Source organism: Colletotrichum gloeosporioides, assembly GCF_011800055.1.
Source record: "Colletotrichum gloeosporioides strain Lc1 chromosome Unknown consensus_49, whole genome shotgun sequence".
In the NCBI taxonomy this organism is placed as follows: domain Eukaryota; kingdom Fungi; phylum Ascomycota; class Sordariomycetes; order Glomerellales; family Glomerellaceae; genus Colletotrichum; species Colletotrichum gloeosporioides.
This window is the reverse complement of record NW_025544694.1, coordinates 400,227-412,123: the sequence shown is the minus strand read 5'-3', so window position 1 is coordinate 412,123 and position 11,897 is coordinate 400,227. Positions and strand designations below refer to the sequence as shown.

General features: G+C 52.6%; 4 protein-coding genes across 4 annotated transcripts; 1 reads left to right on the top strand and 3 right to left on the bottom strand.

The window, feature by feature from the left end:
• Window positions 1-2,539: 2,539 nt before the first annotated feature.
• Window positions 2,540-5,821, top strand: GCG54_00012160 (Transcriptional activator ARO80; the record flags this gene model as incomplete). Its single annotated transcript, XM_045412046.1, has 3 exons — window positions 2,540-3,543; window positions 3,592-5,381; window positions 5,433-5,821. 3 exons carry the CDS (start codon window positions 2,540-2,542, stop codon window positions 5,819-5,821), a joined length of 3,183 nt encoding a protein of 1,060 aa, XP_045263830.1.
• A 939-nt stretch (window positions 5,822-6,760) lies between these two features.
• Window positions 6,761-7,639, bottom strand: GCG54_00012159 (uncharacterized protein; the record flags this gene model as incomplete). Its single annotated transcript, XM_045412045.1, has 1 exon — window positions 6,761-7,639. The coding sequence occupies one exon, from the start codon at window positions 7,637-7,639 to the stop codon at window positions 6,761-6,763; it is 879 nt and encodes a 292-aa protein (XP_045263829.1).
• Window positions 7,640-8,250: 611 nt separating this feature from the next.
• GCG54_00012158 (uncharacterized protein) lies at window positions 8,251-9,225 on the bottom strand (the record flags this gene model as incomplete). The annotated part of the gene is made up of 1 exon (XM_045412044.1): window positions 8,251-9,225. The coding sequence occupies one exon, from the start codon at window positions 9,223-9,225 to the stop codon at window positions 8,251-8,253; it is 975 nt and encodes a 324-aa protein (XP_045263828.1).
• Window positions 9,226-9,672: 447 nt separating this feature from the next.
• Window positions 9,673-10,872, bottom strand: GCG54_00012157 (Tyrosinase ustQ; the record flags this gene model as incomplete). The annotated part of the gene is made up of 4 exons (XM_045412043.1): window positions 9,673-9,996; window positions 10,060-10,436; window positions 10,487-10,671; window positions 10,724-10,872. 4 exons carry the CDS (start codon window positions 10,870-10,872, stop codon window positions 9,673-9,675), a joined length of 1,035 nt encoding a protein of 344 aa, XP_045263827.1.
• Between the last annotated feature and the right edge of the window lie 1,025 nt (window positions 10,873-11,897).

Genomic DNA, 11,897 nt, shown 5'->3' with positions numbered 1-11,897 from the left:
AGAAACAGGGGTTAGCAAGCATAAGGCAATGAGCCGGCCCGATGGGGAAGGGTGCTTATTGTAGGTTATCTGTACATCTAGCTATCAAATGGCTTTACCTGCGATCATGGTGCTTGTTATGAGCCCTCCCCATGTTAGTTGCACTGACGTCTGATTGTCAGCTAACGACTACAACCACCGTACTCTGAGTCGTCGTTTAACATTGACATGGCCTGTCGGAGGCTGCAATGTCATGTCCAGCGGCGCTGAGCTGTCCCTACAATGACATGATGCAATTGCATATTCAAGAAGTAAATCAGCAAGGCCATCCGAGAAGTTAGTGGTCCACCATGGTCTATTATATACATCCTAGAGTGAGGACGTCAATGTGTCGTCACCAGAGTCTCTTTTGGCGCCGAGAGACAAGCTGGCATTCCGAAAACAAATCACGGGGCAGGTAGAACGGCTTGCCGGTACCTGCATAGAGTTTCATTCGCCCCGTAATCAGCTCGAGTGTAGAGATGAAGGGCAGAATATTCGTCTTTCTTTGGGGCCATGTCGGTCACTATCTTGGCAATATCCCAAGTCCCATGTGTCATTGCCCAGATCTCCGAGACGGGGATTCAATTTGGGACGAGATACGCATGTTCAGATCTGTAACGATTTGTCGGGACCACGAGGACTGGCAGGTAAAGGTAAAGGTAAGGGTAAAGGCAAAGACAGTATCCAAAGCTCGGATCTCTTTTGGACGGTGAACGTGACCAGCTGCGCCCAGTGGTCAACGTGACCTCGAGCTGCCGCAGGTGGCGGCGCGGGGTTAGGAGCCGGGGAAGCTTGGGCGGGTTGACAACGCAGCAGAAGCTCACACTGGTGCGATGCAGGGATAGCGGCCAGAGCACCCGGAGCATCCAGAGCGAACGGGATGATGGGCGCAACTCGAAGGGATTGGAGCTTTTGAGTTCTCAGGTGCTTCAGGAGAACGGAATTTATGTTGGGACTGCAGGTGATTCGTAATTGTACTTACAGCAACAGGTAGAAGGAGGTATGCCCTCTGTACGCTGTAAGTACTGAATGCCGGTTGGCCCGGGCTCCCCTGTGTTTCTCCAAATCCCCAGGATTTCTCTCCAGCTTTGTTACTCCAGGTCCTCCGATCTGGGGCGGGGGCGGGTGGCATGGCTGGGCAAGTTTGCTTTGTTACCTTACCTTGGCTTTGCTCTGCGCATGGCAAGTGATTCAGGTGACCTCACCTTTGCCTTACCTTACACCGAGGGGGCCGAGACGAGAGGGACTGGAGTCTGGAACCCGACCTACCTCTTTGGCGCGGCGCCCAGGCGGCGTGTTACGGTGCTGCTGGGGTTGGTCCTTGAGGCGGGGAAAATGGGTGCCAGCCAGGCAAGATCGGGAAGGCAGGAATACGATGCCGCACATAAGGAAGGGCCCGGGTACTTTGGGGAACCTTTTACATAACGCGTCGTCTAGACGGTAAGCCATTATGTATTGAAATGAACGTTAGAGGCTGTTGCGTGTCTCGTGTGTATACCAGCTGCTGTGGCCGATGCATCATCATCAACCCTGGAGCTTCCAGCCAAGCTGTTGTGTGTCTGGTGATGCGAATCTCTCTTCCTACATCTCAAATGCATCGTAATCTGGTCGATTGTGCCTTTGATCCCTCCCGTGGTCGTCTGCCCGTTTGTTGTTACACCATTTCTGCCATTTATTGTCAATTTTTGAATTGGGCATTCTCGACGTCCACCAATCAGAGCACGGCAACCGTTAGTTATCCCGCCTTCGTTGACGACGGCCGTTATCTTTTCGATACCGTGTTGTCTTACCCCGAAGCAAACCCCAAACAATAAGTCCCCCACGGGGTCAGCAGCAAGCCGAGCAAACGTCCGTTGGGATTCTTGGGGGGCTCTCCCGTCCAGCAAACCCTCAATCGTTGCTCTCGTTGCGGGATCGTGTCCCAGCAGTGCGTGAGGTGCAGCGCACGAGTACCCATACGCCCCGTGTTTGGGAAACCGTCTCCGCGAATACCAGACGAGGGATCGCAGCTTACCACCTCTCGGTGTTGAGAGTCTTTGGTGTCCCCGTCTCCCGTCGGTGTCGGTGTTTAAGGTAAGGCAGAGGGTCTGACGGTACGTACCGGCTACCTTATCAGGTAGGTAGGTTAGCAATCAACGCCGAGAATTCCACCTGCCCAGCTTATTTTAGCTGGGAAGAGAGCTTCAAGGTACCTTCTTTTCCAGTACGGATACCGGGCCTGCAAAGTACCCTACATCTGTACGTATTTTCCACCTTGCCAACCCCGCACCCACTTTCTGAGAGCTAAGGCAAAGCACCAGTCACAGGCCGACGTTGAGGTCGCAGAGGTCCCACCTCCCAGCCAAAGGTTGCCGACAAAACCCAGGGCCCGCCGTTTTTTTGCGGCTTCCCACCCCAAGCCGCTTCAGTGTTTATTCCCCCCTCCATAATCCCGTTGCAAACCGACCGAGTCAATCCTCAAGCAGACAATCCAGTCGTGCCATCGACCCACGAGTGCAGCACCGCTGTTCGGCCCATCATGGCCCAATACCCAGCCCAGACAGCATCCAGCCTGAGCCCGACTGTATCTTCTGCTCCTTCAACAAACGCTGCCGCTGCTGCCCCATCCGCGCCGACAGCAACCGCTGCCTCCCAGCCTGCTGCACCCCAACACAAACGCGTTTACCAGGCCTGTATTCCGTGTCGCCGTAGAAAGGTCCGTTGCGATTTGGGAAGCGTCGACAACCCCCACGATCCGCCCTGCGTGCGATGCCGACGCGAGAGCAAAGAATGCTACTTCAGCGCGACCCGACGAAAGCGCAAGACGGAAGACGGTGCCGACGAACCTGAAGACATTGACGAATACACCATCCGCAATGGCCGTAAGCGCCTCCACGTCGAAGACAGCCCCCCGGTCGCCATCGACCGCCGACTCTATAGCGAAGTTCCCTTGACCCCCGGCGGTTCCATCGGCCGAAACCAACCCCTCCGTCGACCGACCGACCCCGGCATCCCCTCTGGCTCGCGCGGCGCTGTTACCCCGAGCACCGTCAGCCAGGCCGATAGCACGCGCCGCGCAGAGTTTGGCACCTTCGAGGACGAGCCCAACGCCCATCTCGAGAACGCGGAGGCCCAAGACCTCATGCGCCCCGGCGTATACGGACCCCACGATGCTTTGGACCTGCTGTATAAGGCGGCCACGGATAGGTCAGTCCAGCTCCGCCAGTCCCAAGACGCGGCTGCTTACCCTCTCCCGGCTCACAGCCCCGTGACGAACCACAAGCGCCACGAGAGTGTCGCATCTATACCGGCCCTGCCTCCACAGCCCATGATTGTGACTCCGGGCGCGACCATGAAGCCTGCGAGCGCCGGCCGTCCCTCTGTGTCAACCAAGCCGGAGCCCCCAATCATCGACCCCGAGCTGACGAAGCGGGATCTCTCTGGGGAACCTGGATACCAAGATGCCATCAAGGCTTGGGGCAGATTCAGGTTCGTCAGGGCTGGCTGGTTCTCTGCGCAGGAGGCCATTGACTACATCGACTAGTAAGTCCTCATGTTACCCGAGACGTGATACGGTACTGACCACAGCAGCTACTACGAATATCTTTCCCCGCTAACACCCATCTCGCCACCGACATTCCGAAACCCTGCGTCGCATCTTACTCTTCTCACGGAGGAGCCGATTCTCACAATCACCCTCCTCACCATTTCATCTAGATATCGAAAGATCCCGGGAACTGGTGGACATTGCCGGTCTCATGCAATCCATGAACAGCTCTGGACCTATCTGCGAGGGATGATTGAGAGGTGTCTTTGGGGCCAGGAGGCTTTCGGTGGCGGATTTACGGCGGCAATGGCTGGAGCTTCATCCGTCATAGAAGATCAAACCAGCAGCACGGCACCTTGGCGTGGAATGAGGAAGGGAAGTCTGCGGACGCTGGGAACTGTCGAGTCTCTCATGATCTTGACCGAGTGGCACCCCCGCGCGCTCCACTTTCCTCCTGCCGAGGCCATCGACGAGCTCATGCTCCCATCATATGAGGGTAGTGATTTGATCAGCACCGATGAGAACGGAAACCAGCGGCCTTCGGCCAATATTGGCGGCCGGAGACTTGACAGCTGGCTCGAACCTGCGTGGAGGAGTGACAGAATGTGTTGGATGCTTCTCAGCACCGCGATGGGCCTTGCATATGAGCTCGGAGTGTTTGACGACATTGATGAGCTGCTTCGTGACGGCGCAATCACCCGCCCTGAATATGAAGAGGAAACCTACAGGCAGCGCGCAAACCGCATCAAGCGGCTGCTGTTGATCTACTTGACCCAATTGGCCGGCCGCCTTGGCTGGACGAGCATGGTTCCAGAGGTCCTCCGCAAGAGCGACCCCGCCGTGACCCGTCGACGACCGACATCGACTGAAGGCACAACACCCGGTACCAACCCATCCTCCCTGTCCAATGCTTTCAACTACATCCCGGACCTGGAGCTTGACGATCAGATCATCCACTGCTGGGCCGGTATCAGCAATGCCATGCACATCGGCAATGAAAAGTTCTTCAGGTCAAGGAAGCACACGACCGACATCATCCAGAGCGGCAAGTATACCGAGCTTCTGAAGGATTTCCAACCTCTTCTGCAAGATTGGTGGAAGGAGTTTGAGCGGTACAGGCTGCCGCCGTACATCAGACATATCCTGACCATCGAGTACGAGTATGTGCGCATCTATGTCAACTCGCTGTCTTTGCAGGCAGTCGTCGAGCGGTGCACCAACAATGCTGGAAATACTGCGCACGCCGGGCACGGCGCGCACGGCAATCATAACGCAGGGAGCGCTGCACAACTCTCGCCTCAGACTCAAAACTACTTTGGAAAGCTGCCTCTGGGCCAGTTGGGTGGCTTTGGTGCGACTGATCAGGAATACATCAAAGAAGTCATCAGCGGTAGCCGCAACCTTCTCAGAACGGTGGTGGAGGGGCTTCTCCCAGGAGAGTACCTCAAGCACGCTCCCGTGCGGACATACTTCCGCATCATCAGCGGCGCTATGTTCCTGCTCAAGACCTTCGCTCTTGGTGCGCCGCGGTCTGATGTCAAAATGAGCATTGACTTGATGGACCAGACTGTCGAGGCCCTCCGCAACTGCGTCGTTGACGATGTTCATTTGGGCATTCGCTTTGCCGACTTGCTTGAGTCTTTGACCCGTCGTCTTCGCAACCGGTTCATCCAGGCGCCTACTCTAGGTCACGCATCCGCGGATGGAAGAAGCCCGGATCCCCATGGCGTCACTGATGGCACCGGTGCTGCGGATGGGCAGATGGCTAACGGCGTCAACGGCCAGACCTGGTCCAACCACGCAACGAAACTACGGAATGGACTCAACCCGCACGGTAAGACTTGGTACACTTCCCTGCCGACTTCATTGACTGACAAAGAAGCAGAAGACCCGAACGCCATATCCGCAACACCCTTCGACCTCACCACAGGCAACTTTCCCTACCCGTCCGGTGCCGCCTCTGTTCTGGGTCCTTCTACACCGGCGCCTCACCCCGAAAACACCAGCAACAACACGAACACGAACAACACCAACAACACAGCAGGCTCCACGACCGGCATGGACAACCTCTTCGACTCGACAGACTGGAGCAACCCCAGCAACGAGATGTGGTATCTGCCCACGGGCCCTGCCTTTTTCCAGAACATGGACAACACCGCCGTGGCCATGACGGCCGAGGGCGTAAACGTCGGAGGCCTCGACCTCCTTGAGTACATGGCCATGGATAATTTCAATGTCATGGACGGCACGAACGGCGCGCCATCATACCCCTGAACCCAGACAGGGCTACAAAAGTATTGATGACCCCCAGGAGGGATGACGATATACACAAAATTGGGCAACGGAAGACAAAATAGCAAAAGCGGGGTTCAAAAATTGCACTTTGGCAAAAAAAGACGGCGTGACGTCGTCGAAAACCGAGCAAGACTTGCGAAAAACAGCAACTTCTCGTTTGGAAAATTTGGGGTGATGATTGAATATGGGGTACGGACGCTAGCATTGGCTTTCTAATTATTTTTATTGCTTAGCTCGAAGTACTTCGCGTCTTCGACACGAAGGTGTTTTTTGGTTATGTTTTGGTACGAGTTTTCGTTCCTTACCTTATGAGATTGGCGGCAAGAAGTATGGATTTAGATACCCTTTTCAGCACTCGATTGTCAAACGAAGCACGCGGGGGTTTCCGGGGTGCTTGCTCGAGTTGGACGGTTTATTAGGTTATAAACAGATTTCTTTCTCTCTTTGGAAAGCACGAGTCTTGTTTTTTTGCTCCTGCCAGTAATTTAATGTGCGGAGCAGAAGTTTGGGCATCTCGACGAAGCAGGTGATTGTCCTGGGAAGAGCAAACTTTTTCAAGTATCGAGTTTTTATCTGACATGGTACTGCTCGTTTCCTGCAGCTTTTTGCGTGGCAAACCCAGATCCGTGGTCTCTGTATCCATCTCTCGTCTTGTCTCAAGAACAAAATTCGTCGTCTCCTTCGTCTGGATCTGGGGTGTTACTCTATTCCTACACGCGATGTTGGTCCCATATCCCTGCCATCCGGAACCCAAGTCTCCTTCCAATCCTTTCCATCCCCAATTTTCATCCTGAGCTTTCCTGCCGTTGGTATCATGCGCCCTTGTTACGGGATGTCGTCTCGTCGTTGATCTCATAAATCATCTGATCGTATGCGTTCTCACCCGCCGTCGTTCTTGTGACCTCTTCCGGGGAGAGTTCACTCAGAGCGGGCGCGGGGGAAGCGGAGCCAGCCCCAGAAGGGGGCGCCGCCGCTGGTCTCCTCCTCGCTCTGCTGAGGACGGACGGCGTCCATGCTGTGGCGAGGCGTGAAGTGGCCGTTGGGACCGATGGGCGGCATTGTGGCCGGGGACTGCTCGGTGCGGCGCTCGATCTCGCGGAGGTTGCTCTCAAACTCCTGCTGGAGGGCGCGCTCGCGGGGGCAGGTGATGCTGTCGATGGTCTGCTGACGGACGCGGGCGTTCTGGGCGTTCTCGTGGGCGATGTCGCGGGGACGGGCGGCAACGGCGGGAGGAGGGGTGATGGTGATCTCTGGGGTGGCGCTCGTCTGGGGAGAGATGGGCTCGGGGATGGTGGGATGGTTGAACATGAACAATCCCTGGAAAACCGGCCGGTCGTTCTGCTGGGCGGCAGACTCGGAGCGCAGTCCTTGGTTCACGCCCTGCTGAAGCGGGATATTGTTACCGGCTTCGAGGTCAACAATCTCCTCGTCGTCGGTGCGCGAGCCGATGGTCCGCTCCTCGCGGCCCAGGAAGAAGAGACGCAGCCTGCGGCGGGCGAAGTCGCGGAAGCCACCGCGAGGCCGGAGGCGCAGACGGAAGTTGCGATAGTCGGGCATGTGGAAGCTGTGGTAGTCTTCGCCGGGTAGGGCGTAGTAGAAGTGAATGCAGGGATACCAGAAGCAGAGAGCACAAGCTATGATGAAGCCGATGAGTGATCCTACGAGGAAGCCCTTCCCGATTTGTACGATTGCACTATGGTCGGATAGGATCCAGGTTTCGAGGAGAGGGGTTGCCTTGTGGGAGGGTTCGACAGAGTGAGGAGCCACATGGGAGGTGGGGAGAGGGATGGGAGCCATCGTAGCGGTTGGCCGGGTAGGCAGATGGTTGAGACCCGGGCGACGAGGAGTACAAGTGCGCGGCTGTGTCTGTCAGTTACGCGCTCGCATTGTGTTGTCAGGATGGCTTTGATGACTTACGCGTTGGTCTTTGAGAGTGGGCGTCGTGAGAGGCGCGCTCTGGGTTTTTGGACAGTGGTTCACATGCAGTTTCCTTCAGACTATGTGAAGAACAATGGCTGCATTGTCTTGCTGTGAGAAAATAAGTGACGAACAATTCTGGGATAACGAAGGTATTTGGAACTTTGGCGCGCGTTGGTGCTGGGATAGATGGAGCCCTTGTCCTGGTTGTTGAGTTGGATATGGGTTTTGGTGGAGAGGGTAAGGAATTTTGAAAACGAGAAGAAGTTTTCCTCTCGATCTTTTGGCTAGAGAAAAGGTGCGAGGGCAGACTGTTGACAACAGGCAGGAGGGGTGTGTGGGAAGTTGAAGCCGTTCGTCTCAGGTAGGAACGTCGCTCCCCTCTCAACCTCGCTCTTTCCTCTGAACGACAACACATGGAAGAAGTGGGTCGCCGCCAGCTTTTGAGCAAAGTCGAGATTGAATTTGGGACGTAGTAATTTTCTGAGAAATCAGTTTCTTTCGAGATTCTCATCGATGTGTTGTTGGTTCTCTGCCAAGAACCCCTGAATAGCTTCCAACGCAACGCCCCTCCGCATGCCCGTCTCATCGTCCCATGAGGAATGCAGACCAATCAGCTTTCCAGACTTTCTGTCGATTAGAGGTGCCCCCGAATGTCCCCAATAAGTCCAGCAGGTATGCATCAACGCCCCAACCTCTGAATTATCCTGCACTTCCTGCCCCTCAGCGCAGCCCCTAAAAGTCCCGGTGCTAAGGTGGAGAACATCATAACCGGTCTTGACGCCTGGCTCTGAAGCTTCAAAGTCTTCACTTCCTGGGTGACCAACGCATATGAGCCGGGACTTGAGAGGTGGAGCGAAGACGGCCGTTGGGATGAAGGGGAATGTACTGGTTGCTGGAGACGCGGATGAGGTTAATGGAGGTTCCTGGGCCGCCACAATTTTCAAGAGAGCCAAATCCCGTCTGGCATCCCATGCCAGCGGCTTTGCTTCCACTACTCGGCCAGAGGCAAAGAGGAGCCAGTGGCTTTCTGTGGCATCAAAGTCGTCGGCGGTTTCGGCTATGCAGTGAGAGCACGTGAGGAGAAGGCCGTCCGGGGAGATGCAGACTGCGGTGCCGGCTTCCTCTTGGGCGAAAACGAGAGTAGCTATCACTGAGGACGAAAGCCCCTTCATTTGCATGTCTTCTGGAATCAAGATCTGATTTTCTAGCAGCAGCCGGCGCTTTTTCAGGAGAAGTCGGAGGTCTTGTCTGGAAAGATCTTTGGGTTTGAGGCCGCTGCCGAGATTTCCGGGAAGCGAATAAATAACAGAGCTTCCTGACCTTGAAGTTTCTTCTGTTGCTGAAATAGAAAGTTCCGTCTTGTTACCCGCGTTGCTTGAGGATGCTGCCGCTGCTGCCAACTTGGCCCTCTGTCTCGTCCGACGCGGTGAAGTCACCCCAGGTCGCGCAGCAGATTGCTCCATGTTGGTATGTGAAAAGCTCAAAAACGAAAACAGAAAACTTTCACCTCAGATGTATTGAGATGAAATCTTGGATATTGATAACAAGTAGGAGGTGGATGGATGCCGCTAGTTGAAACGGTAGCGTGCCACTGCTGCCTAATTTTCAACATAAGAGCCACTCATCATGTAGCCTGGGTTCTGCCAAAAAACAACATGGATCAAACTAGCTTTAATCATTACAGAACTTTTCCTCATCAAAAGTGAAGTTGACTTTGTTACAGATTTGAACTATATACATGGAAATCGAATTGCCCCAAGAATCCAAAATACCAGGATCACGACAACTACAGCGAAAATGGTAGGTTCTCGGTACCTTTTCCTATAAAATTCGGCCTCGTATTATCGTCAATTCTCATCAAGTCGAGCCGAACGGTCAAGTGATTATTTCAGAAGCACTCACTGCTGCATCTAAACATAGATGGCGCAGCTGATGGGACCACGGACATCCATAAGATCCGCAATGGTAATGTTTGGCAGCAGGCCCGCGGTCCAAAGGTTGTGCGCCATGGTGGTCACGTTTCCGCCGTTCTCGCCGTTGTAATAAAGGAGGTCAGCACCGGGATATTCAAGGTTGGACATCTCGAGGAATGCATCAGAAGCGACAACGGGCCCGCCAATCTCGTTAAGGCGCGCAGTCAAGTTGACGGACTGCCACTCCCACCAGAGACGGTCGAGGTTCGTGTGGTGAAGGAAGAATAGCGGGTCACCAGGGCTGGAAACAACGTCCAGCATCTAAAATCCAGAAAGTCAGCTTCTGTAGATGGGACGAACGGAGCGCAGTGGACTTTGACTTACCGTGCCGCCGACGCCCATGTGGCCGGCAAGATGAGGAGCGGTGCCCCAGCAGTTCCAAGAGTCCACGTAGGTGTCGATTGCCATGCATTCGTTGACGTAGGAGCTGTTTGCCTGGTAGAAGCTGTCCTGGTCCAAGTCGCGGGTGAGGCAGAAGTTGGCGTTGTTGCTCGTCTGGTTTAGGTGCATCGTCAGGTTGACGAAAGGCCCGTCCGCAACGCAGCCGTTTTCGCCGTTCTTGAAGCTCCCGAACCCAGTCTCCGCATCGAAGACGGTAGACTGGTTCAGGAAACCAGCTTCGGCGTCCTCGAGCTCGTTCCAGTACGGTTGGCCTCCCTCATAGCCACACTCAGTCTGAAGGTAGACTTCGTGAACACGCACTGCAGTGGTGTTAGTCACAGTATTCTTCACAAAATATGGGATTACGTACTGTAAAGTCTGTGCCAGGGCAAAAAGGGGCCGTCATTGTGGATGACGTTGGCTTGGTAAATGTGGGCGTACATCAGATCATCCCAAAGATTCTGAGAGCCCTCCACGCCCAGCTTAGGGGCTTTATTCTGGAGGCAAAGCTCAGCGTCGATGTAAGCCTTTTTCTCGACATCGGTCATGGCGGTCCTAACATCTGTGTTAGCCAGGAAGTTGCCATGCAAAGAGCCCTGTGACATACCAAGACTTTCTCTCATGCAGAGAGGTACACTCCGGAAATTCCTTCACGGCACCTCTGGTAAGGCTCGAATTGGAGGCAGGCAACGAAGCCGCCGTGGCCAAAGCAGCCAGAGAGCTGAGCAGCAGAAGCTTGGTAGAGGAAGAAGCCATGATTTTTGCAGGACAATGACTCCAAGAGAGAAGAGTGGCGTGAGGGTGGTACGACAATTCTGATGTCTGAGGTTTTCATTCAACATTTTATATGCTTGGCCCCCTTTCCAGTCACACTCATGGCTGAATATTTTCGTCTACTTTTCTCCATTCCTTCTCGCATTACCTCCGCCTAAGCCTATCTTCCTCCGACTCAGAGCTTCAAGGAACGACAGAGAAGCCATTCCGACCGATATCACCGAGACGCATCCCTAGTCCAGACAGTCATTTTGGTGATACATGGAAAAGATCAAGTCCGTCACTTCGGCCCCACTTCGCAGCCCTCATTCCGCTAGCAGCATGGATATAGTCCGTTGTATTAACAGCGTCCGCCCCCCCTTTTTACTGAAATTATATATATATAATCCCTATATATATATAAAANCCGCCCCCCCTTTTTACTGAAATTATATATATATAATCCCTATATATATATAAAAATTTACTTAATACTATATAGATACTTATAGTATAATAATTAACCTATTTTAATAGTTTTAATTAATCTATTCCTATTAAATCTTATTATCTAAGGGTATTATAATACTTCTTAAATACTACTATATAGTTTAATAAGTAGATAATAACTTATCTAGGTATTATTTATTACTTATTACTAATAATATATAGAAATAATAATATATATAATAACTAATATAGGATATTACTAGAAATCCTCTTTAATACTCTATTTTACTATTAATTAGGATTATTATATTTACTAAAAGAGCTTATTAAGCTATTATTACTAAAGAAGCTACTAAGGAGGTTATTATTAAGGTTATTATTATTAAGGTTAGACTTAAAACTAATAATTTAATAGCTTTTAAGTTTATATTATAAAGAAGGTATATATTTATAGTACCTCTATTATTATAAAGAGTTCTAAAAATATTTTCTTATTAAAAAATAATAATAATATAGAAGAAATAAAAGAAAGATCTACTATATATAATATAATTAAAATAATAGTATTAATAAAAGTA